At 47.2% G+C, this 25,066-nt stretch overlaps 1 protein-coding gene across 2 annotated transcripts in view; it reads left to right on the forward strand.

Moving 5' to 3' along the window:
• LOC141056776 (putative methyltransferase DDB_G0268948) overlaps nucleotides 1–25,066 on the forward strand; it is a 140,613-nt gene that overhangs the window by 106,174 nt on the left and 9,373 nt on the right. For both annotated transcript variants that reach the window (XM_073553239.1, XM_073553238.1), the window contains 2 exons: nucleotides 24,227–24,390; nucleotides 24,485–24,698. In XM_073553239.1, the coding sequence (XP_073409340.1) occupies nucleotides 24,227–24,390; nucleotides 24,485–24,698 (378 nt within the window). The remainder of the gene's footprint in view (nucleotides 1–24,226; nucleotides 24,391–24,484; nucleotides 24,699–25,066) is intronic.

Consider the following 25,066-nt stretch of genomic DNA (forward strand, 5'->3'; position numbering starts at 1 on the left):
CTTGAGGTGACATAAAGTATAGTGCAAAATTGTCCCTCATTACTGAAACCGTCACAGAACTTCTAGTGGTAATGTCATGGTAATCTTGCAAGGTGGTTTCTTCAGAGGTGTCCTCAATGGAAATGGGTTCCTTGCAGATAACAAAATTGTGGAGTACCACGCACGCTTTGATCACCTCGTCCACAGTTTCTGTCTTGAGGTTGATCGCAGTCAATAGGACCCGCCATTTGGCTGTCAGAATACCAAAGGTACATTCAACCATTCTTCTTGCTCTTGTGAGGCGGTAATTAAAAATGCGTTTTGGTCTTGTCAATCCTCTGCTAGAGTACGGTTTCAAAAGGTGTTCTGACAGCTGGAAGGCTTCATCCCCTACACAGACAAATGGCATAGGTGGACCAGATGTTTGCGGCAGCGGTCTAGGTGGTGGGAACTGGAAGGTGTTTCCATACAGTTTACGCCCCATGGCAGACAGTTTGAAAACTTGAGAGTCATTGGAGCGGCCATAGGCCCCAATATCAACCGCAATAAATTTGTATTCCGCGTCAGCGATGGCCATGAGGACAATTGAAAAATATTTCTTGTAATTGAAATATTCCGATCCCGATCCAGCTGGCTTTACAATGCGGATATGTTTCCCGTCCACAGCGCCCAAGCAGTTGGGAAACTGACATATCTGTTGAAACTTATCAGCAATTTCAATTCACCTCTCTGTTGTGGGCTCTGGTAAAAACTCTTCAGCTAAGGAGTCCCACAGTGCACGGCATGTGTACTTCACAATTCCAGATATGGTGGAAATCCCGAGTCTGTACTGGAAATGCAGTGACGAAAGTGATTCTCCAGTTGCAAGAAATCTGTGGGGAATTAACAAACAATAAATTAATTTTAAATCACAGCATTACATACCAAAACTGACCTAACACTTGGAGATACAAATTACCACCAACAAGATTGCAGTGAAAGTGTGCTCTGATGCGATCACATCCAATAAATGTGGCTTACCTTAAAGTCACCATCAGACGCTCTGCGGGTGAAACAGAGAAGCGGCAATAGGTGTCCGCTTTTCTTATGAGGTGTGCAATGCGCTCCACCAAGTAATCAAAATTCTCCATTTTCATCCTAACATATCCAAAAAATGTATCCGGGTTTCGTCGAAGGTCCATGCAGAGTGTAGAATAGACCCCACGCGTCATTCTCTTGGCTGTGATGGGGTGGATCCACAAACGTCGTCTACGATGCCTGATGCGCTGCTGTCTCGCTCTCTCCTTCTCCAGAACAATCACCCTCAAACGATTCGCCTCCGCTATAAAATCCGCCAAATTCTTCAAAATATTTCCAATGACAACATCCATCTTCGCCAGTAACTTGCTCTTCTCTCCAACCTGCACTTTCTCCTCTACAACCTGTCAAAGAAGGGCTGTAGGAACATGCTATATATACACTCACTGGCCACTTTATTAGGTACACCTGTCCAACTGTGTGTTAAGACTTAATTTCTAATCAGCCAATCACATGGCGGCAACTCAGTGCATTTAGGCATGTAGACATGGTCAAGACAATCTCCTGCAGTTCAAACCGAGCATCAGTATGGGGAAGAAAGGTGATTTGAGTGCCTTTGAACGTGGCAAGATTGTTGGTGCCAGAAGGGCTGGTCTGAGTATTTCAGAAACTGCTGATCTACTGGGATTTTCATGCACAACCATCTCTAGGGTTTACAGAGAATGGTCCGAAAAAGAAAAAAAATCCAGTGAGCGGCAGTTCTGTGGCCGGAAATGCCTTGTTGATGCCAGAGGTCAGAGGAGAATGGGCATACTGGTTCGAGCTGATAGAAAGGCAATAGTGACTCAAATTGCCACCCGTTACAACCAAGGTAGGCAGAAGAGCATCTCTGAACGCACAGTGCGTCGAACTTTGAGGCAGATGGGCTACAGCAGCAGAAGACCACACTGGGTACCACTCCTCTCAGCTAAGAACAGGCATCTGATGGCTACTTTCAGCAGGATAATGCGCCATGTCATAAAGCTCGAATCATCTCAGATTGGTTTCTTGAACATGACAATGAGTTCACTGTACTCAAATGGCCTCCTCAGTCACCAGATCTCAATCCAATAGAGCATCTTTGGGATGTGGTGGAACGGGAGATTCGCATCAGGGATGTGCAGCCGACAAATCTGCGCCAACTGTGTGATGCCATCATGTCAATATGGTCCAAAATCTCTGAGGAATGCTTCCAGCACCTTGTTGAATCTCTGCTACGAAGAATTGAGGCAGTTCTGAAGGCAAAAGGGGGTCCAACCCGTTACTAGCATGGTGTACCTAATAAAGTGGCCAGTGAGTATAGTTTTCCAGTAGCCAATCCCTTTCGGAAGGCCACAAGGGTCAATTTTAAAAACCGGATCCGGCGTAATCCATCGAAAAATGGATAGAAAAACGGATGAACCGGATGAGACGGATCCGGTTTTGTCTGTCAAGAAAAAGACGGATCCGGCAGAAAACCGGATACGTCACATCCGGTTTTACTAAACATTTGCCGGATCCGGCGTTCCGGCACGACGCCGGATCGCGCCTGACGCTGAAAACCTGATGTGTGAAAGTAGCCTTACATCTGATAGCTCTTTTTCCTTGTGGTAGCTCAGTAAGCTCCCGTGTCTGGAGTTGGTGAAGGGACTCCATTTCCTCATTAGCGGAATTTATCCACTTCTGCATCTCGTGAACAGGCAGATTTTGCATCTCTTGTCATGACTGTGGCTCTGGTTCAGGAAGTGTTCTGACCATATAAGAAAGACATCTAGCTGTGATACATTTATTTGGCCTTTCTGATCTCCTGACTGAAGGTTGACTTGGTTCTTATGTGTTCTCCTTGGTGGCTTCAGAGCTTATCCACACTTCATTGTTTTTCTTTTCGGCATCTGGGTTTGGTGATTGAGATTCTTGTTCTTGCTTCTTACGTTGAAAAACTGGTGTAACTTCATGGAATTTGAGCGATACAGAATTTTCATCAATCACTACATCTCTGCTGATTGTTACTGTGTTGGTCTCTGGGTGCAGGATTCTGTATGCCTTTTTGAGTTTCGCTATAGCCCACCAGTACTCCCTGCTTTTCATGTGATTCCCACTTGGAACATTTTTCTTTGGGAACATACACAAACATTTTGTTTCCAAATATCCTGAGGTGCTTCAGGTTACGCTTCTCACAGTTCCATAGCTCATATGGAGTTTTATTTGTGGCTTTACCTGGCCCTCTGTTTTGAAGATAGCAAGCTGTCAAGATTGCTTCTCCCCAATACGTTGTAGGTAGAGTTGAGCGAAACGGGTCGAAAAATTTCAAAAGTCGCCGACTTTTGTCAAAGTCGGGTTTCATGAAACGAAACCCGACCCTAGGATGAGGTCGGCCACGAGGTCGGCGACTTACGCGCCAAAGTCGCGTTTCAAAAGTTTGTTTTGCGCTCTTTTTCAGCCAATCAGGATCCACGGACACTGTGGGCAACGTGATGACATAGGCAGGGGTCACCACCATCTTTCAGAAGGGCATGCAAGTGATTGGCTTGCTTTGGTGGGCGTCACAGGGGGTATAAAAGGGCGTGCACGCCGACCGCCATCTTACTTCTGCCGATCTCAGTATAGGGAGAGGTTGCTGCTGATTCTGTAGGGAGAGCGTTAGGCAGGGAAGAAGACAAAAAAACTGCTTCTGCTGCTAGCGATTTGGCCTGCACAACACACCAGTCACTGTGTGTGCAGTGCAAGGGGAGGCTATATAGTGGTGTATCAGTGGTGTTGGTTGTTGGGCTGCCTTCTAAGGCTTCCTGACATTCCTGCATTGCTGTTTACCCACTGCTCCGCAAACTGCTTTTTTAAAAGCAATCCCAATTTTTTTTTTTTGTCCTGCTGAGAAGAAAAAAAAACTGCTTCTGCTGCTAGCAATTTGGCCTGCACAACACACCAGTCACTGTGTGTGCAGTGCAAGGGGAGGCTATATTGTGGTGTATCAGTGGTGTTGGTTGTTGGGCTGCCTTTTAAGGCTTCCTGACAGGCTGGCATTGCTGTTTACCCACTGCTCCGCAAACTGCTTTTTTAAAAGCAATCCAATCTCCCTTATCCTCTAGTCACTTTTGTCACAGCTGTGCCATCGAGCCTGTGACATAGCGCTCAGATATCAGTGGGCCTCACACAATCCAAAAGTGTCCAGTGTCCAAAAGTGTGTGCAGAGATTCAAAATCTCCCTTATCCTCTAGTCACTTTGGTCACAGCTGTGCCATCGAGCCTGTCACATAGCGCTCAGATATTCATTGGGCCTCACACAATCCAAAAGTGTCCAGTGTCCAAAAGTGTGTGCAGAGATTCAAAATCTCCCTTATCCTCTAGTCACTTTGGTCACAGCTGTGCCATCGAGCCTGTCACATAGCGCTCAGATATTCATTGGGCCTCACACAATCCAAAAGTGTCCAGTGTCCAAAAGTGTGTGCAGAGATTCAAAATCTCCCTTATCCTCTAGTCACTTTTGTCACAGCTTTGCCATCGAGCCTGTCACATAGCGCTCAGATATTCATTGGGCTTCACACAATCCAAAAGTGTCCAGTGTCCAAAAGTGTGTGCAGAGATTCAAAATCTCCCTTATCCTCTAGTCACTTTGGTCACAGCTGTGCCATCGAGCCTGTGACATAGCGCTCAGATATCAGTGGGCCTCACACAATCCCAAAGTGTCCAGTGTCCAAAAGTGTGTGCAGAGATTCAAAATCTCCCTTATCCTCTAGTCACTTTGGTCACAGCTGTGCCATCGAGCCTGTCACATAGCGCACAGATATTCATTGGGCCTCACACAATCCAAAAGTGTCCAGTGTCCAAAAGTGTGTGCAGAGATTCAAAATCTCCCTTATCCTCTAGTCACTTTGGTCACAGCTGTGCCATCGAGCCTGTCACATAGCGCTCAGATATTCATTGGGCCTCACACAATCCAAAAGTGTCCAGTGTCCAAAAGTGTGTGCAGAGATTCAAAATCTCCCTTATCCTCTAGTCACTTTGGTCACAGCTGTGCCATCGAGCCTGTCACATAGCGCTCAGATATCAGTGGGCCTCACACAATCCCAAAGTGTCCAGTGTCCAAAAGTGTGTGCAGAGATTCAAAATCTCCCTTATCCTCTAGTCACTTTGGTCACAGCTGTGCCATCGAGCCTGTCACATAGCGCTCAGATATTCATTGGGCCTCACACAATCCAAAAGTGTCCAGTGTCCAAAAGTGTGTGCAGAGATTCAAAATCTCCCTTATCCTCTAGTCACTTTGGTCACAGCTGTGCCATCGAGCCTGTGACATAGCGCTCAGATATCAGTGGGCCTCACACAATCCAAAAGTGTCCAGTGTCCAAAAGTGTGTGCAGAGATTCAAAATCTCCCTTATCCTCTAGTCACTTTGGTCACAGCTGTGCCATCGAGCCTGTCACATAGCGCTCAGATATTCATTGGGCCTCACACAATCCAAAAGTGTCCAGTGTCCAAAAGTGTGTGCAGAGATTCAAAATCTCCCTTATCCTATAGTCACTTTGGTCACAGCTGTGCCATCGAGCCTGTCACATAGCGCTCAGATATCAGTGGGCCTCACACAATCCCAAAGTGTCCAGTGTCCAAAAGTGTGTGCAGAGATTCAAAATCTCACGTATCCTCTAGTCACTTTGGTCACAGCTGTTCCATCGAGCCTGTCACATAGCGCTCAGATATTCATTGGGCCTCACACAATCCAAAAGTGTCCAGTGTCCAAAAGTGTGTGCAGAGATTCAAAATCTCCCTTATCCTCTAGTCACTTTGGTCACAGCTGTGCCATCGAGCCTGTCACATAGCGCTCAGATATTCATTGGGCCTCACACAATCCAAAAGTGTCCAGTGTCTAAAAGTGTGTGCAGAGATTCAAAATCTCCCTTATCCTCTAGTCACTTTGGTCACAGCTGTGCCATTGAGCCTATGACATAGCGCTCAGATATCAGTGGGCCTCACACAATCCAAAAGTGTCCAGTGTCTAAAAGTGTGTGCAGAGATTCAAAATCTCCCTTATCCTCTAGTCACTTTGGTCACAGCTGTGCCATCGAGCCTGTCACATAGCGCTCAGATATTCATTGGGCCTCACACAATCCAAAAGTGTCCAGTGTCCAAAAGTGTGTGCAGAGATTCAAAATCTCCCTTATCCTCTAGTCACTTTGGTCACAGCTGTGCCATCGAGCCTGTCACATAGCGCTCAGATATTCATTGGGCCTCACACAATCCAAAAGTGTCCAGTGTCCAAAAGTGTGTGCAGAGATTCAAAATCTCCCTTATCCTCTAGTCACTTTGGTCACAGCTGTGCCATCGAGCCTGTCACATAGCGCTCAGATATCAGTGGGCCTCACACAATCCCAAAGTGTCCAGTGTCCAAAAGTGTGTGCAGAGATTCAAAATCTCCCTTATCCTCTAGTCACTTTGGTCACAGCTGTGCCATCGAGCCTGTCACATAGCGCTCAGATATTCATTGGGCCTCACACAATCCAAAAGTGTCCAGTGTCCAAAAGTGTGTGCAGAGATTCAAAATCTCCCTTATCCTCTAGTCACTTTGGTCACAGCTGTGCCATCGAGCCTGTGACATAGCGCTCAGATATCAGTGGGCCTCACACAATCCAAAAGTGTCCAGTGTCCAAAAGTGTGTGCAGAGATTCAAAATCTCCCTTATCCTCTAGTCACTTTGGTCACAGCTGTGCCATCGAGCCTGTCACATAGCGCTCAGATATTCATTGGGCCTCACACAATCCAAAAGTGTCCAGTGTCCAAAAGTGTGTGCAGAGATTCAAAATCTCCCTTATCCTCTAGTCACTTTGGTCACAGCTGTGCCATCGAGCCTGTCACATAGCGCTCAGATATTCATTGGGCCTCACACAATCCAAAAGTGTCCAGTGTCCAAAAGTGTGTGCAGAGATTCAAAATCTCCATTATCCTCTAGTCACTTTGGTCACAGCTGTGCCATCGAGCCTGTCACATAGCGCTCAGATATTCATTGGGCCTCACACAATCCAAAAGTGTCCAGTGTCCAAAAGTGTGTGCAGAAATTCAAAATCTCCCTTATCCTCTAGTCACTTTGGTCACAGCTGTGCCATCGAGCCTGTCACATATCGCTCAGATATCAGTGGGCCTCACACAATCCAAAAGTGTCCAGTGTCAAAAAGTGTGTGCAGAGATTCAAAATCTCCCTTATCCTCTAGTCACTTTGGTCACAGCTGTGCCATCGAGCCTGTCACATAGCGCTCAGATATTCATTGGGCCTCACACAATCCAAAAGTGTCAAGTGTCCAAAAGTGTGTGCAGAGATTCAAAATCTCCCTTATCCTCTAGTCACTTTGGTCACAGCTGTGCCATCGAGCCTGTCACATAGCGCACAGATATTCATTGGGCCTCACACAATCCAATAGTGTCCAGTGTCCAAAAGTGTGTGCAGAGATTCAAAATCTCCCTTATCCTCTAGTCACTTTGGTCACAGCTGTGCCATCGAGCCTAGTCACATAGCGCTCAGATATTCATTGGGCCTCACACAATCCAAAAGTGTCCAGTGTTTAAAAGTGTGTGCAGAGATTCAAAATCTCTCTTATCCTCTAGTCACTTTTGTCACAGCTGTGCCATCGAGCCTGTCACATAGCGCTCAGATATCAGTGGGCCTCACACAATCCAAAAGTGTCCAGTGTCCAAAAGTGTGTGCAGAGATTCAAAATCTCCCTTATCCTCTAGTCACTTTGGTCACAGCTGTGCCATCGAGCCTGTCACATAGCGCTCAGATATTCATTGGGCCTCACACAATCCAAAAGTGTCCAGTGTCCAAAAGTGTGTGCAGAGATTCAAAATCTCCCTTATCCTCTAGTCACTTTGGTCACAGCTGTGCCATCGAGCCTGTCACATAGCGCTCAGATATTCATTGGGCCTCACACAATCCAAAAGTGTCCAGTGTCCAAAAGTGTGTGCAGAGATTCAAAATCTCCCTTATCCTCTAGTCACTTTGGTCACAGCTGTGCCATCGAGCCTGTCACATAGCGCTCAGATATCAGTGGGCTTCACACAATCCCAAAGTGTCCAGTGTCCAAAAGTGTGTGCAGAGATTCAAAATCTCCCTTATCCTCTAGTCACTTTGGTCACAGCTGTGCCATCGAGCCTGTCACATAGCGCTCAGATATTCATTGGGCCTCACACAATCCAAAAGTGTCCAGTGTCCAAAAGTGTGTGCAGAGATTCAAAATCTCCCTTATCCTCTAGTCACTTTGGTCACAGCTGTGCCATCGAGCCTGTCACATAGCGCTCAGATATTCATTGGGCCTCACACAAACCAAAAGTGTCCAGTGTCCAAAAGTGTGTGCAGAGATTCAAAATCTCCCTTATCCTCTAGTCACTTTGGTCACACCTGTGCCATCGAGCCTGTCACATAGCGCTCAGATATTCATTGGGCCTCACACAATCCAAAAGTGTCCAGTGTCTAAAAGTGTGTGCAGAGATTCAAAATCTCCCTTATCCTCTAGTCACTTTGGTCACAGCTGTGCCATCGAGCCTGTGACATAGCGCCCAGATATCAGTGGGCCTCACACAATCCAAAAGTGTCCAGTGTCCAAAAGTGTGTGCAGAGATTCAAAATCTCCCTTATCCTCTAGTCACTTTGGTCACAGCTGTGCCATCGAGCCTGTCACATAGCGCTCAGATATTCATTGGGCCTCACACAATCCAAAAGTGTCCAGTGTCCAAAAGTGTGTGCAGAGATTCAAAATCTCCCTTATCCTCTAGTCACTTTGGTCACAGCTGTGCCATCGAGCCTGTCACATAGCGCTCAGATATTCATTGGGCCTCACACAATCCAAAAGTGTCCAGTGTCCAAAAGTGTGTGCAGAGATTCAAAATCTCCCTTATCCTATAGTCACTTTGGTCACAGCTGTGCCATCGAGCCTGTCACATAGCGCTCAGATATCAGTGGGCCTCACACAATCCCAAAGTGTCCAGTGTCCAAAAGTGTGTGCAGAGATTCAAAATCTCACGTATCCTCTAGTCACTTTGGTCACAGCTGTTCCATCGAGCCTGTCACATAGCGCTCAGATATTCATTGGGCCTCACACAATCCAAAAGTGTCCAGTGTCCAAAAGTGTGTGCAGAGATTCAAAATCTCCCTTATCCTCTAGTCACTTTGGTCACAGCTGTGCCATCGAGCCTGTCACATAGCGCTCAGATATTCATTGGGCCTCACACAATCCAAAAGTGTCCAGTGTCTAAAAGTGTGTGCAGAGATTCAAAATCTCCCTTATCCTCTAGTCACTTTGGTCACAGCTGTGCCATTGAGCCTATGACATAGCGCTCAGATATCAGTGGGCCTCACACAATCCAAAAGTGTCCAGTGTCTAAAAGTGTGTGCAGAGATTCAAAATCTCCCTTATCCTCTAGTCACTTTGGTCACAGCTGTGCCATCGAGCCTGTCACATAGCGCTCAGATATTCATTGGGCCTCACACAATCCAAAAGTGTCCAGAGTCCAAAAGTGTGTGCAGAGATTCAAAATCTCCCTTATCCTCTAGTCACTTTGGTCACAGCTGTGCCATCGAGCCTGTCACATAGCGCTCAGATATTCATTGGGCCTCACACAATCCAAAAGTGTCCAGTGTCCAAAAGTGTGTGCAGAGATTCAAAATCTCCCTTATCCTCTAGTCACTTTGGTCACAGCTGTGCCATCGAGCCTGTGACATAGCGCTCAGATATCAGTGGGCCTCACACAATCCAAAAGTGTCCAGTGTCCAAAAGTGTGTGCAGAGATTCAAAATCTCCCTTATCCTCTAGTCACTTTGGTCACAGCTGTGCCATCGAGCCTGTCACATAGCGCTCAGATATTCATTGGGCATCACACAATCCAAAAGTGTCCAGTGTCCAAAAGTGTGTGCAGAGATTCAAAATCTCCCTTATCCTCTAGTCACTTTGGTCACAGCTGTGCCATCGAGCCTGTCACATAGCGCTCAGATATTCATTGGGCCTCACACAATCCAAAAGTGTCCAGTGTCCAAAAGTGTGTGCAGAGATTCAAAATCTCCCTTATCCTCTAGTCACTTTGGTCACAGCTGTGCCATCGAGCCTGTCACATAGCGCTCAGATATTCATTGGGCCTCACACAATCCAAAAGTGTCCAGTGTCCAAAAGTGTGTGCAGAGATTCAAAATCTACCTTATCCTCTAGTCACTTTGGTCACAGCTGTGCCATCGAGCCTGTCACATAGAGCTCAGATATTCATTGGGCCTCACACAATCCAAAAGTGTCCAGTGTCTAAAAGTGTGTGCAGAGATTCAAAATCTCCCTTATCCTCTAGTCACTTTGGTCACAGCTGTGCCATCGAGCCTATGACATAGCGCTCAGATATCAGTGGGCCTCACACAATCCAAAAGTGTCCAGTGTCCAAAAGTGTGTGCAGAGATTCAAAATCTCCCTTATCCTCTAGTCACTTTGGTCACAGCTGTGCCATCGAGCCTGTCACATAGCGCTCAGATATTCATTGGGCCTCACACAATCCAAAAGTGTCCAGTGTCCAAAAGTGTGTGCAGAGATTCAAAATCTCCCTTATCCTCTAGTCACTTTGGCACTTTGGTCACAGCTGTGCCATCGAGCCTGTCACATAGCGCTCAGATATTCATTGGGCCTCACACAATCCAAAAGTGTCCAGGGTTCAAAAGTGTGTGCAGAGATTCAAAATCTCCCTTATCTTCTAGTCACTTTGGTCACAGCTGTGCCATCGAGCCTGTCACATAGCGCTCAGATATCAGTGGGCCTCACACAATCCAAAAGTGTCCAGTGTCGAAAAGTGTGTGCAGAGATTCAAAATCTCCCTTATCCTCTAGTCACTTTGGTCACAGCTGTGCCATCGAGCCTGTCACATAGCGCTCAGATATTCATTGGGCCTCACACAATCCAAAAGTGTCCAGTGTCCAAAAGTGTGTGCAGAGATTCAAAATCTCCCTTATCCTCTAGTCACTTTGGTCACAGCTGTGCCATCGAGCCTGTGACATAGCGCTCAGAAATCAGTGGGCCTCACACAATCCAAAAATGTCCAGTGTCCAAAAGTGTGTGCAGAGATTCAAAATCTCCCTTATCCTCTAGTCACCTTGGTCACAGCTGTGCCATCGAGCCTGTCACATAGCGCTCAGATATTCATTGGGCCTCACACAATCCAAAAGTGTCCAGTGTCTAAAAGTGTGTGCAGAGATTCAAAATCTCCCTTATTTTCTAGTCACTTTGGTCACAGCTGTGCCATCAAGCCTGTGACATAGCGCTCAGATATCAGTGGGCCTCACACAATCCAAAAGTGTCCAGTGTCCAAAAGTGTGTGCAGAGATTCAAAATCTCCCTTATCCTCTAGTCACTTTGGTCACAGCTGTGCCATCGAGCCTGTCACATAGCGCTCAGATATTCATTGGGCCTCACACAATCCAAAAGAGTCCAGTGACCAAAAGTGTGTGCAGAGATTCAAAATCTCCCTTATCCTCTAGTTACTTTGGTCACAGCTGTGCCATCGAGCCTGTGACATAGTGCTCAGATATCAATGGGACTCACACAATCCAAAAGTGTCCAGTGTCCAAAAGTGTGTGCAGAGATTCAAAATCTCCCTTATCCTCTAGTCACTTTGGTCACAGCTGTGCCATCGAGCTTGTCAGATAGCGCTCAGATATTCATTGGGCCTCACACAATCCAAAAGTGTCCAGTGTCCAAAAGTGTGTGCAGAGATTCAAAATCTCCCTTATCCTCTAGTCACTTTGGTCACAGCTGTGCCATCGAGCCTGTCACATAGCGCTCAGATATTCATTGGGCCTCACACAATCCAAAAGTGTCCAGTGTCTAAAAGTGTGTGCAGAGATTCAAAATCTCCCTTATCCTCTAGTCACTTTGGTCACAGCTGTGCCATCGAGCCTGCGACAGAGCGCTCAGATATCAGTGGGCCTCACACAATCCAAAAGTGTCCAGTGTCCAAAAGTGTGTGCAGAGATTCAAAATCTCCCTTATCCTCTAGTCACTTTGGTCACAGCTTTGCCATCGAGCCTGTCACATAGCGCTCAGATATTCATTGGGCCTCACACAATCCAAAAGTGTCCAGTGTCCAAAAGTGTGTGCAGAGATTCAAAATCTCCCTTATCCTCTTGTCACTTTTGTCACAGCTGTGCCATCGAGCCTGTGACATAGCGCTCAGATATCAGTGGGCCTCACACAATCCAAAAGTGTCCAGTGTCCAAAAGTGTGTGCAGAGATTCAAAATCTCCCTTATCCTCTAGTCACTTTGGTCACAGCTGTGCCATCGAGTCTGTCACATAGCGCTCAGATATTCATTGGGCCTCACACAATCCAAAAGTGTCCAGTGTCCAAAAGTGTGTGCAGAGATTCAAAATCTCCCTTATCCTCTAGTCACTTTGGTCACAGCTGTGCCATCGAGCCTGTCACATAGCGCTCAGATATTCATTGGGCCTCACACAATCCAAAAGTGTCCAGTGTCCAAAAGTGTGTGCAGAGATTCAAAATCTCCCTAATCCTCTAGTCACTTTGGTCACAGCTGTGCCATCGAGCCTGTCACATAGCGCTCAGATATTCATTGGGCCTCTCACAATCCAAAAGTGTCCAGTGTCTAAAAGTGTGTGCAGAGATTCAAAATCTCCCTTATTTTCTAGTCACTTTGGTCACAGCTGTGCCATCAAGCCTGTGACATAGCGCTCAGATATCAGTGGGCCTCACACAATCCAAAAGTGTCCAGTGTCCAAAAGTGTGTGCAGAGATTCAAAATCTCCCTTATCCTCTAGTCACTTTGGTCACAGCTGTGCCATCGAGCCTGTCACATAGCGCTCAGATATTCATTTGGCCTCACACAATCCAAAAGAGTCCAGTGACCAAAAGTGTGTGCAGAGATTCAAAATCTCCCTTATCCTCTAGTCACTTTGGTCACAGCTGTGCCATCGAGCCTGTGACATAGTGCTCAGATATCAATGGGCCTCACACAATCCAAAAGTGTCCAGTGTCCAAAAGTGTGTGCAGAGATTCAAAATCTCCCTTATCCTCTAGTCACTTTGGTCACAGCTGTGCCATCGAGCTTGTCACATAGCGCTCAGATATTCATTGGGCCTCACACAATCCAAAAGTGTCCAGTGTCCAAAAGTGTGTGCAGAGATTCAAAATCTCCCTTATCCTCTAGTCACTTTGGTCACAGCTGTGCCATCGAGCCTGTCACATAGCGCTCAGATATTCATTGGGCCTCACACAATCCAAAAGTGTCCAGTGTCTAAAAGTGTGTGCAGAGATTCAAAATCTCCCTTATCCTCTAGTCACTTTGGTCACAGCTGTGCCATCGAGCCTGTGACAGAGCGCTCAGATATCAGTGGGCCTCACACAATCCAAAAGTGTCCAGTGTCCAAAAGTGTGTGCAGAGATTCAAAATCTCCCTTATCCTCTAGTCACTTTGGTCACAGCTTTGCCATCGAGCCTGTCACATAGCGCTCAGATATTCATTGGGCCTCACACAATCAAAAAGTGTCCAGTGTCCAAAAGTGTGTGCAGAGATTCAAAATCTCCCTTATCCTCTAGTCACTTTTGTCACAGCTGTGCCATCGAGCCTGTGACATAGCGCTCAGATATCAGTGGGCCTCACACAATCCAAAAGTGTCCAGTGTCCAAAAGTGTGTGCAGAGATTCAAAATCTCCCTTATCCTCTAGTCACTTTGGTCACAGCTGTGCCATCGAGCCTGTCACATAGCGCTCAGATATTCATTGGGCCTCACACAATCCAAAAGTGTCCAGTGTCCAAAAGTGTGTGCAGAGATTCAAAATCTCCCTTATCCTCTAGTCACTTTGGTCACAGCTGTGCCATCGAGCCTGTCACATAGCGCTCAGATATTCATTGGGCCTCACACAATCCAAAAGTGTCCAGTGTCCAAAAGTGTGTGCAGAGATTCAAAATCTCCCTTATCCTCTAGTCACTTTGGTCACAGCTGTGCCATCGAGCCTAGTCACATAGCGCTCAGATATTCATTGGGCCTCACACAATCCAAAAGTGTCCAGTGTCCAAAAGTGTGTGCAGAGATTCAAAATCTCCCTTATCCTCTAGTCACTTTGGTCACAGCTGTGCCATCGAGCCTGTGACATAGCGCTCAGATATCAGTGGGCCTCACACAATCCAAAAGTGTCCAGTGTCCACAAGTGTCTGCAGAAATTCAAAATCTCCCCTGTCCTATAGACACCTTGTACCTTGTTTTACATTACTATATAGTTTGTTGGATTTTGTCTACATTTCTACCAAAAATGAGGAAGGCTGGTGGAAGAGGCCGTGGAATTGGGCGGGGGTTGGCAGCTGGTAATGATGGTGTTGGTGGTGGATCTGATGGTAGTGGCAAGTGCAAAATAGGACCGAATGCAGGAGGTGTTGAGCCTGCGTCATCGTCTGGCTACATAAGGCCTCGAACGCTTAGTTTTCTAGGAGTTGGCAAACCGCTTTTAAAGCCAGAGCATCAGGAAAAAGTTTTGTCTTACATTGCTGACTCAGCCTCCAGCTCTATCGCCTCCTCTTCTTCAGTTGTAAAAAGTAAAAGCACTGAGTCGTCATTGGAGGCTCATGTTCATGAACCACACCTTTCCTTGTGTCCTTCACCCCAACCAAGATTGAAGGATGACGCAGGCCATACTACTGATTACTCCATGGAGCTGTTTTCACATACCATGCCTGGATTATCAAGTCAAATGGTGAATTACCCAGGCCAAGATGAATCTGACATGGAGTGCACTGATGCCCAGCCGCTGATGGATGATTCTGCTGGTACATTCACTCAGAGCACTACATTGTCCTCGCAGTGTACAGAGCCAGATTCTGACCCTGATGAGACTCAGGTGCCCCTTCCCACACACTATACCACCATACACGGTGACACAGAGGAAGGTGCACATGACATAGAAGAGGAGGTGATGGATGACCCAGTTGTTGACCCAGATTGGCATCCATTGGGGGAAGAGGGTGCTGCTTCCAATAGCTCAGATGAGGAGCATCCACAGCAGACATCGACATCGCAACAGCTGTTATCTGGCAGGCCCGGAGCACTCCAAAGACAGGTTCCAAACATCAAAAGAGTTGCTGGACAGCTTGTCCAGAGGATCAAAAGATCACAGCGTGCTAGGCCGCAAAATGTCTGCCAAAGTAGGAAGAGTGCAGTGTGGCACATTTTTGTACAAAATCCTCATGTTCAGGCCAAGGTTATCTGTAAGAAGTGCGCAAAGACCTTTAGCCGAGGGAAAAATCTGAAAAATTTGAATACCAATTGCATGCTTAGACATTTAACCAGCATGCACTTGCAAGCGTGGACACAACACCAAACCTCAAGTGCCACATGTGCAACTGATCACAACGAAGGTAGTCAGCAACGCTACATTGTTTCCCCCACTGTAAGCCCACCGGTTAGCACAGCAGCAAATGTTGAGGTGTCGTTGCAAGGCCACAGCAGTCAGGGAATCCCACTGTTATATCAACGAAAGACTGATTCTAGGCCATCAGAAAGAACACCAACTCCATCACCATCATCAACCCTCTCTCAGTCCGCCCTGTCCACCGCTATTTCCACCATATGCAGCTCTCAAGTCCAGCTCACCCTCCCAGACACTATGAGTAGGTCAAGAAAGTACTCAGTCTCTCATCCGCGTACACTGGGTTTGAACGCCCACATTGCCAAACTAATCTCGTTTGAGATGATGCCCTTTCGGTTGGTGGAAAGCACAGCTTTCCGCGAACTCATGGCCTATGCAGTACCACGCTATGACCTACCCAATCGCCACTTCTTCTCTCGCAAAGCCATCCCAGCCCTCCACCATCATGTGAAAGACCGCATTGTCCATGCACTCAAGCAGTCAGTGAGCGGAAAGGTGCACCTCACAACTGATGCATGGTCCAGTCGACATGGCCAGGGCCGTTACGTGTCCATCACTGCGCACTGGGTTAATGTGGTGAATGCAGGGTCCACAGGGGACAGCGGTGGTGGGACAGTGCTGCCTAGCCCACGGTATAGGAAACAGTTGCCTGTAGGCGTTCGACCCTCCTCCTCCTCCAGAAGCGAAAGCTCGTCCACAGAGCGCAGTCGTACGAGCACTCCATCTGCAGCTGCCACTGTTGCACACGATGTGTCCCCCTATCGAGCAGCTAGTGGAAAGCGTCAGCAGGCTGTGTTGCAGATGATGTGTTTGGGCAACAGACACACCGCCGAGGTGCTGGCCGAGTACTTGAAGCGACAAACTGAGTCATGGCTGGGCAGTGTACATCTTGAGGCAGGCAAGGTAGTTAGTGATAACGGCCGTAATTTTGTGGCAGCCATAGTCCTTTCAAAACTCAGCCACATACCTTGCTTGGCTCACACCTTGAACCTGGTGGTGCAGTGCTTCCTCAAAAATTATCCGGAGTTAACAGCCCTGCTCCAGAAGGTGCGAAGACTGTGCGCGCACATCCGCCGGTCGCCTGTACACTCCGTTCATATGCAGAAGCTGCAGCGATTGCTCCACCTTCCCAACCACCGCCTCATTATCGACATTGCAACAAGGCGGAACTCCACCCTGCACATGGTGGAGCGGCTGTGCGAGCAGAGGCAGGCCATAATGCATTTGTGGGAGGATACACGGCCAGGCACTTTGAGAGCAGACATGGAGTTGACAGGTGTGCAGTGGTCGAAGCTGAAAGACCTCTGTAAAGTCCTTCAGTGTTTTGAGGAATGCACACGGCTGGTAAGCGCAGACGACGCCATCCTAAGCATGAGCATCCCACTTATGCGTCTGCTCATGCAAACTTTGACGCACCTTAAGGAGCAGGCGTCTGCAGCCAATGTTGATGAGGAGGAAGAGGAGGAGGGAATCCTTGATGACATTCAGCCATTGTCTGCTCAGGGACCTCTCCTGGACGAGGTGGAGGAAGAAGAGGAGGAGGAGGATGATGATGGGGATGATTACTTAGGGGAGGAGGATGCATCTCGTGGGGCAAGTGAAAATGTTGGCGTGGCAAGGTCTGGTACAGGGTTTGTGCGTGACTGGAGGGATGTGGATTTGCCAGAAAGTGCTCCTCCACCCAGCACTCGCAGTGAATCATTGACACCGGGTACATTGGCCCACATGTCAGATTATGCCTTGCAGATCCTAAAAAGGGACCCCCGCATTGCCAAAATGATGAACGATGACGACTACTGGTTGGCCAGCATCCTGGATCCACGCTATAAAGGCAAATTACAAAACATCATGCCACAGGAGAACCTTGACCTAATATTGGCTAATAAACAAGCAACTCTGGTAAATCGGTTGCTTGAGGCTTTCCCAGCACACAGCAGCGGTGATGGTTCTCACACGAGCCGTACGGGCCGGGGGCAGCTTGGCAGAGGTGTTCGTGGTGCACACAGCAGAAGTGGCGTTGGAGACAGGGGTTTCATGACAATGTTGTGGACTGATTTTTCAAATACCGCTCACACAACTGGTAATACTGCATCGATGGAAAGTGACAGGAGACAGCAGTTGTCAACTATGGTTACAAACTACTTTTCCTCCCATATCGATGTTCTCCCACACAGGTCATTCCCCTTTGACTATTGGGCCGCTAAACTGGACACCTGGCCTGAATTGGCCCAATATGCCTTACAGGAGCTTGCTTGCCCAGCTGCAAGTGTGCTATCGGAAAGAGTCTTCAGTGCAGCTGGATCAATCCTGACAGAAAAAAGGACCCGTCTGTCAACCCAAAATGTGGATGATCTAACCTTCATTAAAATGAACCATGCATGGGTTTCCAAGGATTTTGTCCCACCTTCCCCTGATGACACATAGGGTGACAGAAAAATGGCTTGCTTTGGTCCACCTCTTCCTGGGACTTCACCTATTTCGCCTTTTGCATCAGCTGAATGTCCAACATCAACATATGCCACTTTCTAAAACTCCCTAACTGTGCTGCCTCCCCCCCCATGGCCGGGGTCACCACCTAGCGCACGACACCGTGCGAGTGCCGTTGCCCTGGACAGGTGGGTAGGCCGACTCTTGGGCGCGGGCACTGGCACAGGGTCCCTCATAGTGCAATCAAGTGTCTCTGACGGTGGTGGTGCACACCCGCCGTCAGACACACCGCTGTACTATGAGGGGCCCAGTGCCAGTACCGACGCCCACGAGTGGGACCCCCTTGCTTGGGCAGGGCCCCAGCATTTGCAATCTTTACCTCTCCCTGCTCCTCCGCTGTGTAATCTGGGCCGTCAAATCCATACTGTGCCTGACACCGTCTGAGCCTGCCTCCTGATGTATAGACATATATTTTGAATGTGTACGCTATCCATACATGTTATCCGGGGACACGGTACCCTTTCTAACCTTTGTGCAATCACGTGCAATCCATACTGGGCCTAACACCGTCTGAGCCTGCCTCCTGAGACATATATTTTGAATGTGTACGCTATCCATACATGTTATCCGGGGATACGGTACCCTTTCTAACCTTTGTGCAATCACGTGCAATCCATACTGGGCCTAACACCGTCTGAGCCTGCCTCCTGAGACATATATTTTGAATGTGTACGCTATCCATACATGTTATCCGGGGAAACGGTACCCTTTCTAACCTTTGTGCAATCACGTGCAATCCATACTGGGCCTAACACCGTCTGAGCCTGCCTCCTGATGTATAGACATATATTTTGAATGTGTACGCTATCCATACATGTTATCCGGGGATACGGTACCCTTTCTAACCTTTGTGCAATCACGTGCAATCCATACTGGGCCTAACACCGTCTGAGCCTGCCTCCTGAGACATATATTTTGAATGTGTACGCTATCCATACATGTTATCCGGGGATACGGTACCCTTTCTAACCTTTGTGCAATCACGTGCAATCCATACTGGGCCTAACACCGTCTGAGCCTGCCTCCTGAGACATATATTTTGAATGTGTACGCTATCCATACATGTTATCCGGGGAAACGGTACCCTTTCTAACCTTTGTGCAATCACGTGCAATCCATACTGGGCCTAACACCGTCTGAGCCTGCCTCCTGAGACATATATTTTGAATGTGTACGCTATCCATACATGTTATCCGGGGAAACGGTACCCTTTCTAACCTTTGTGCAATCACGTGCAATCCATACTGGGCCTAACACCGTCTGAGCCTGCCTCCTGAGACATATATTTTGAATGTGTACGCTATCCATACATGTTATCCGGGGAAACGGTACCCTTTCTAACCTTTGTGCAATCACGTGCAATCCATACTGGGCCTAACACCGTCTGAGCCTGCCTCCTGATGTATAGACATATATTTTGAATGTGTACGCTATCCATACATGTTATCTGGGGATACGGTACCCTTTCTAACCTTTGTGCAATCAGGTGCAATCCATACTGGGCCTAACACCGTCTGAGCCTGCCTCCTGATGTATAGACATATATTTTGAATGTGTACGCTATCCATACATGTTATCCGGGGATACGGTACCCTTTCTAACCTTTGTGCAATCACGTGCAATCCATACTGGGCCTAACACCGTCTGAGCCTGCCTCCTGAGACATATATTTTGAATGTGTACGCTATCCATACATGTTATCCGGGGATACGGTACCCTTTCTAACATTTGTGCAATCACGTGCAATCCATACTGGGCCTATCACCGTCTGAGCCTGCCTCCTGAGACATATATTTTGAATGTGTACGCTATTCATACATGTTATCCGGGGAAACGGTACCCTTTCTAACCTTTGTGCAATCACGTGCAATCCATACTGGGCCTAACACCGTCTGAGCCTGCCTCCTGAGACATATATTTTGAATGTGTATGCTATCCATACATGTTATCCGGGGAAACGGTACCCTTTCTAACCTTTGTGCAATCACGCGCAATCCATACTGGGCCTAACACCGTCTGAGCCTGCCTCCTGATGTATAGACATATATTTTGAATGTGTACGCTATCCATACATGTTATCTGGGGATACGGTACCCTTTCTCACCTTTGTGCAATCACGTGTAATCCATACTGGGCGTGAGAACGGCTGGCGAGCTGTTAAGCAAGCTACAGCACCTGTGGTTTGCACACGTAAGTTTTTCATTTTTTCAGGAATGACGGTTAGGCCTAATTCCGGAACTGCGGTTGACCTGCACTTACTGGGAAATCATTGTTCGCGGGTAATAATTGTAATCAGTGATCCCCATCACTAACGTTGTTCAGCGGGTTATCTGCACCTGTAAGCGACAAACGCTGGCCTTTTCAGTGTAGCGCACATGCAGCCACGGACATGTAAGGGCATGACACACCACTTATTGGCCAATCTCATGTGCCAGAGCCTCACGTGTCCCTCTAGTAAGGCGGACTCGGACCGCGGGGCATGACGGAGTCTCGTTCGTTAACGGAATTAAGCTTGCAATGTGTGCATCTGTTCTGTAGCTGGCATGGTTGAGGTTTCCCAGGTGGAGTCGAATTTAACCGTAGGCTCCACTCCTGGTGGTGCCCTTCTGGACATTCCTTTAAGGTTCAGCTTTGCAACCATACTGCCCACGTAAAACAAACACTTTGCCTTCATGAACGCTGTTTGGAGGGTCATGACTCGTGGGAATAACGCCGCCCAATCAGTTAACCTGCTAGAGAGATCCTTCGTTGCTCCCAAGCATGACATCACACTCCCTAGGAAGAAGGTAATGCCACTGTGGCGACCGTACTCCTGGGGGCGACACAAGTGCACTGATGCCCAGCCACTGCTCGATGAATCTGCTGGTACATTGACCCAGACCACTACATTCCCCTCGCACGCTACACGACCTGAATCTGACCATGATGAAACTCAGGTTACCCTTTCCATAAACAGTTCCATCTTACACGGTGACAAAGAGGAAGCTGCAGATGAAAGTGCAGGTTCGGCCCACCCGCCATCAGACACACCACCGTACTATCAGGGGCCCTGTGCCAGTGCCGTCGCCAACGAGTGGGCCCCCCCTGCTTGCCCAGGATCACAGCACTTGCAAAGTTGAAATACTGTGCAGTGAGATGGAAGATGGGGACGACGAGGAGTCCAGACAAGTACAGGGATTCCCTAGCGAGGAGACTTATTTGATTGTTTTCAATGTTGGGACAGCAATTTTTGGGGAGCACTATACTCTGGAGAATGATAGATGGGGCCCACCATACACTGGAACATTCCAAAGGTGGACATCAGACACTGGAGCAGCATTTACAGGGCCCATTATACACTAGAGCATTAGAAATGGGGCCCATTATGTTTGGAGCATTATTTGGGCCCATAAGACAGTGGAGCTTCATCCATGGGGACCAACATATACTGTAGCATTATGTGGAGCTCATCATATACTGTTTCAAACATTATATGGGACCAATGATTCTGTATGGAGAAATAGATGGGCCTCGTCATGAGATGTAAAAAGTGAGGTATTTTTCATTGTACTATACCGCTATTTCTCTGCCGTATCGGAGCATGATGAGTTGTGGTATGTGTTAAAGGGGCGCTCTTTCGCCCAGGGCACATGAAAACCTGCAGCCAGCCCTCCCCCCCCACAACTTTAGCCAAATAACCCCCATTTTTCAGTGCGTAACTTGTATTATGAAGTTAATTAAGGTTGACAAGCTTAAGTAAGAAGAACTGATGCTTTTGGCATTCAAATGGGCACTGTAGGTGTGTTTCCTGTCCTCCTCTCACTGCCGACTTTTATTCCCCATTGACTTACATTGGGTTTCGTGTTTCGGGATGACCCCGACTTTTCCCTATAATCGGACGATCTTGCTCGACCCGACTTTTGGAAAAGTCGGGTTTCACGAAACGAAACGCGACCCTAAAAAAACAAAAGTCGCTCAACTCTAGTTGTAGGTAGATTCACATCAAACAACATACTTCTTCTACTTTCACAGAGAGTACGGTTCTTTCTCTCTGCAATGTCATTTTGTTCTCGGTTGTATGGAATGATAGTCTGGAAAATGATTCCATTCTTTTTCAAAATGGTTTGCACCTTACCACTTGTATGTTCTGTCCCATTATCTGCAATCAGGGCTTTTGGCATTCTTCCAAATTTGTTAAACACTACAGCAAGACATTCTTCAAGTTTCTGTGGAACTTCATCCTTACTGTGAAGCAGGTAGGCGACTGTACATCTGGAGTAGTCATTAATAAAGGTGAGAAAATATATCTTCTTGCTAGGAGTTTTAACACTCATTTGGACTGCATACATCTGTATGTATCAGATCCAGTGGCTGTGCAGATCTAGTGGTGCTTATTTTAGAAAAGGATTTTCTGGACATTTTCACTTTAAGACAGCTAGTGCACTTCTTCATTTGACTACACTGGTTAATTTCAATACCATTTGCAAGTTGAGCAAGCTTCCTTACTGCTTCTGTGTCTCTGTGCCCAAGACGTCTGTGCCATACATTTATTCAGCAACAAACAGGAACAATATATGATAAGCTTAATAGAGCAGGAATAAATCATTTGTGTGTCTCTAGCTGTGCAGCATCTACAGCAGGCTGCTTCTCTCATGCACAGACACAGGAAAAACAGAAAATACAGTCACATGCTCTTCCTGTGTGAGGCTCTGGGAGTTTTTTTTTAACTTTATAAACAGCATACAAATCTAGCAACTGAACACTCATGGACAGGAATAGAGTTGTTGCACCAAACATATTCCAACATTTGGTCCCTCCTTTGACAGTGCCATCTCACTATCATAAATAGCTCCATTTCCAGTAGGTTTTCTGAGGAAAGGCACAAAGCAACAGTTTTGCAACAGGGTTAAAATGAAGCCTGTGTGGATAAAATCAACTATACATGCAGTACGAGCTGTAATATACCCATGTACATGAGTCCATACATTTTTCTCACCCTGCAGAGACATTATATTGCTAAGGGAAAAATATCCCCAGATATTACCGTATATACTGGTGTATAAGCCAAGATTTTCAGCACATTTTTTGTGCTGAAAATGCCCCCTCGGCTTATACATGAGTCATTGTGCAGAAACCAGCGGGAGAGGGTGAGAGGCGGCAGGAGCCGGTGGCTGGTACATCATACTCACCCTCCTGTGCCATCGCTGAACGTCCTTGCATCCTTTGTTGTCCCAGGCTGGCAGCTTCTTCATGTGTTGAGTGGTCAGAGTGTACCACTCATTAAGGTAATGAATATGGATGTATCTCCACTCCCATAGGCGTGGCATGCATATTCCTTACCTTACTGAGCAGTACCATGTGACCGCTCAACACAGGAAGAAGCTGCTAGCCCTGGGGCAACAGAGGATGCAGGGACGTTCAGCGATGGCACAAGACGGTGAGTATGACGGAGGAGGACAGGGGGGAGCAAGGAGGAGGATGGGGGAAGCACGGCAGGGATGGAGGAAGCACGGGGGAGGACAGGGGAGCATGGAGCACAATGGGGGCACGGAGGAGCACAGAGGAGGATGGGGGAGCACTGAGGAGGACGGGGGAGCACGGAGCAGGATGGGGGAGCATGGAGGAGCACAGAGGAGGACGGGGAGAGCACTATGGAGGATGGGGGAGCACTGAGGATGGGGGAGCACTGAGGAGGACAGGGAAGCACAAAGGAGCATGGAGGCGCACAGAGGAGGATGGGGGGAGCACTGAGGAGGACGGGGGAGCACGGAGGAGCATGGAGCAGGATGGGAGGAGTACAGAGGAGGAAGGAGGGAGCACTGAGGACGGAGGAGGACAGGGAGCTGAGCCATACATGGAAGGATGGGACAGGGGAGCCGAAACTTGCATACTGGGAGGGGGAGAGACAAACTGAGCAGTACAGGGATGAGGGGACAATGCACACCCAACTTATACTTGAGTCAATAAGCTTACCCAGTTTGCCGTGGCAAAATTAGGGGCCACGGCTTATACTTGGTTCGGCATATACTCGATTATATACGGTACTTAAAACCCTTCACGCACAAAATCAATATATGTCTAAACTCTTTAGCTTGTCTACGCTAATACACATAAGCTGGATACAGTTCTGACAAATACTTTCCTTTGTGGATCCTAATGGTTAAATTATTGATGCTCATGTGTAAATAAGCAATTCCGAAGGAATGCATACTTGCATTGCTGCAATGTATTTTAAGTGTATGTAAATGGACCAAATTACTAAATTACTAAATGATTGTACCTACAACTTACATATATCAGTATAATAATGCACGTGGAAAGCATTCTAGCTTTACAAAATTTACTCTACCTTTTTTATAAAGACAAGTGGACGCCCCCTTGAAATGGCGCTGGATGTTGGCTGTGGGACTGGACGTTACACCTTACCTCTAGCTCCTTACTTCAAGAAGGTCATGGGACTAGATATCAGTGAATCCCAAGTAAATGTGGCTAAAAAACTGACCATGGCAAAAAATGTGTCGTACATGTGAGTACTAAACTGGATTTCCTAATTCTGCTGGTGTAATGAATGGATTAGATGGTATAAATGACACTGACAATCGTTTGTCCTTTGTCTGTAGGGTAGCTCCAGCTGAGAAGTTACCTCTGAAGGATGCTTCTGTGGACCTGGTACATGCTGGACTTGCTGCACATTTTTTCACGAATGAAAAGTTTGTCGATGAGACAGTTCGAGTATTGAAGATGAGAGGATGCTTTGCTGCACACGGTTTTGAACCATCTGGTGTGCTTGAATACAAAAATTTGTCAGATGACCTGAATGTAGTGATGTCAGAGGTGAGTAAATGATTACATAACGTAGGTAGCATCTGTGACATTTGATGGAGCAGCTCAGAGGAGAAAAGACTACTAAGACTACTACTAAGCGTAGTAAAATTGAATTTATATAAATTAAAAAGGTTGAGTTGTAAATGAAACTTGCTCACCTGATATGGTTGTGCAATTTGAGGCTCAACTCCCACTTTGATTTGGATTTGTTTGCAATAGACTGCAGCCAACCTGGTAGAGCAGGGGTAACTGCTTCCAGGAGTTTCCCACAGTGTCAAGACCAGGTAGGTAGCATCTATATTCATTTCTCATTGTTCAGTAGAACTGAATTCTAATTGAATATTGGCAAAATGTGGATTTTTGGGTGGTTAATTCTC

The sequence above is a fragment of the Dendrobates tinctorius genome, unplaced genomic scaffold, assembly GCF_039654945.1.
Source record: "Dendrobates tinctorius isolate UK_male_01 unplaced genomic scaffold, ASM3965494v1 ptg000199l, whole genome shotgun sequence".
NCBI lineage: Eukaryota > Metazoa > Chordata > Amphibia > Anura > Dendrobatidae > Dendrobates > Dendrobates tinctorius.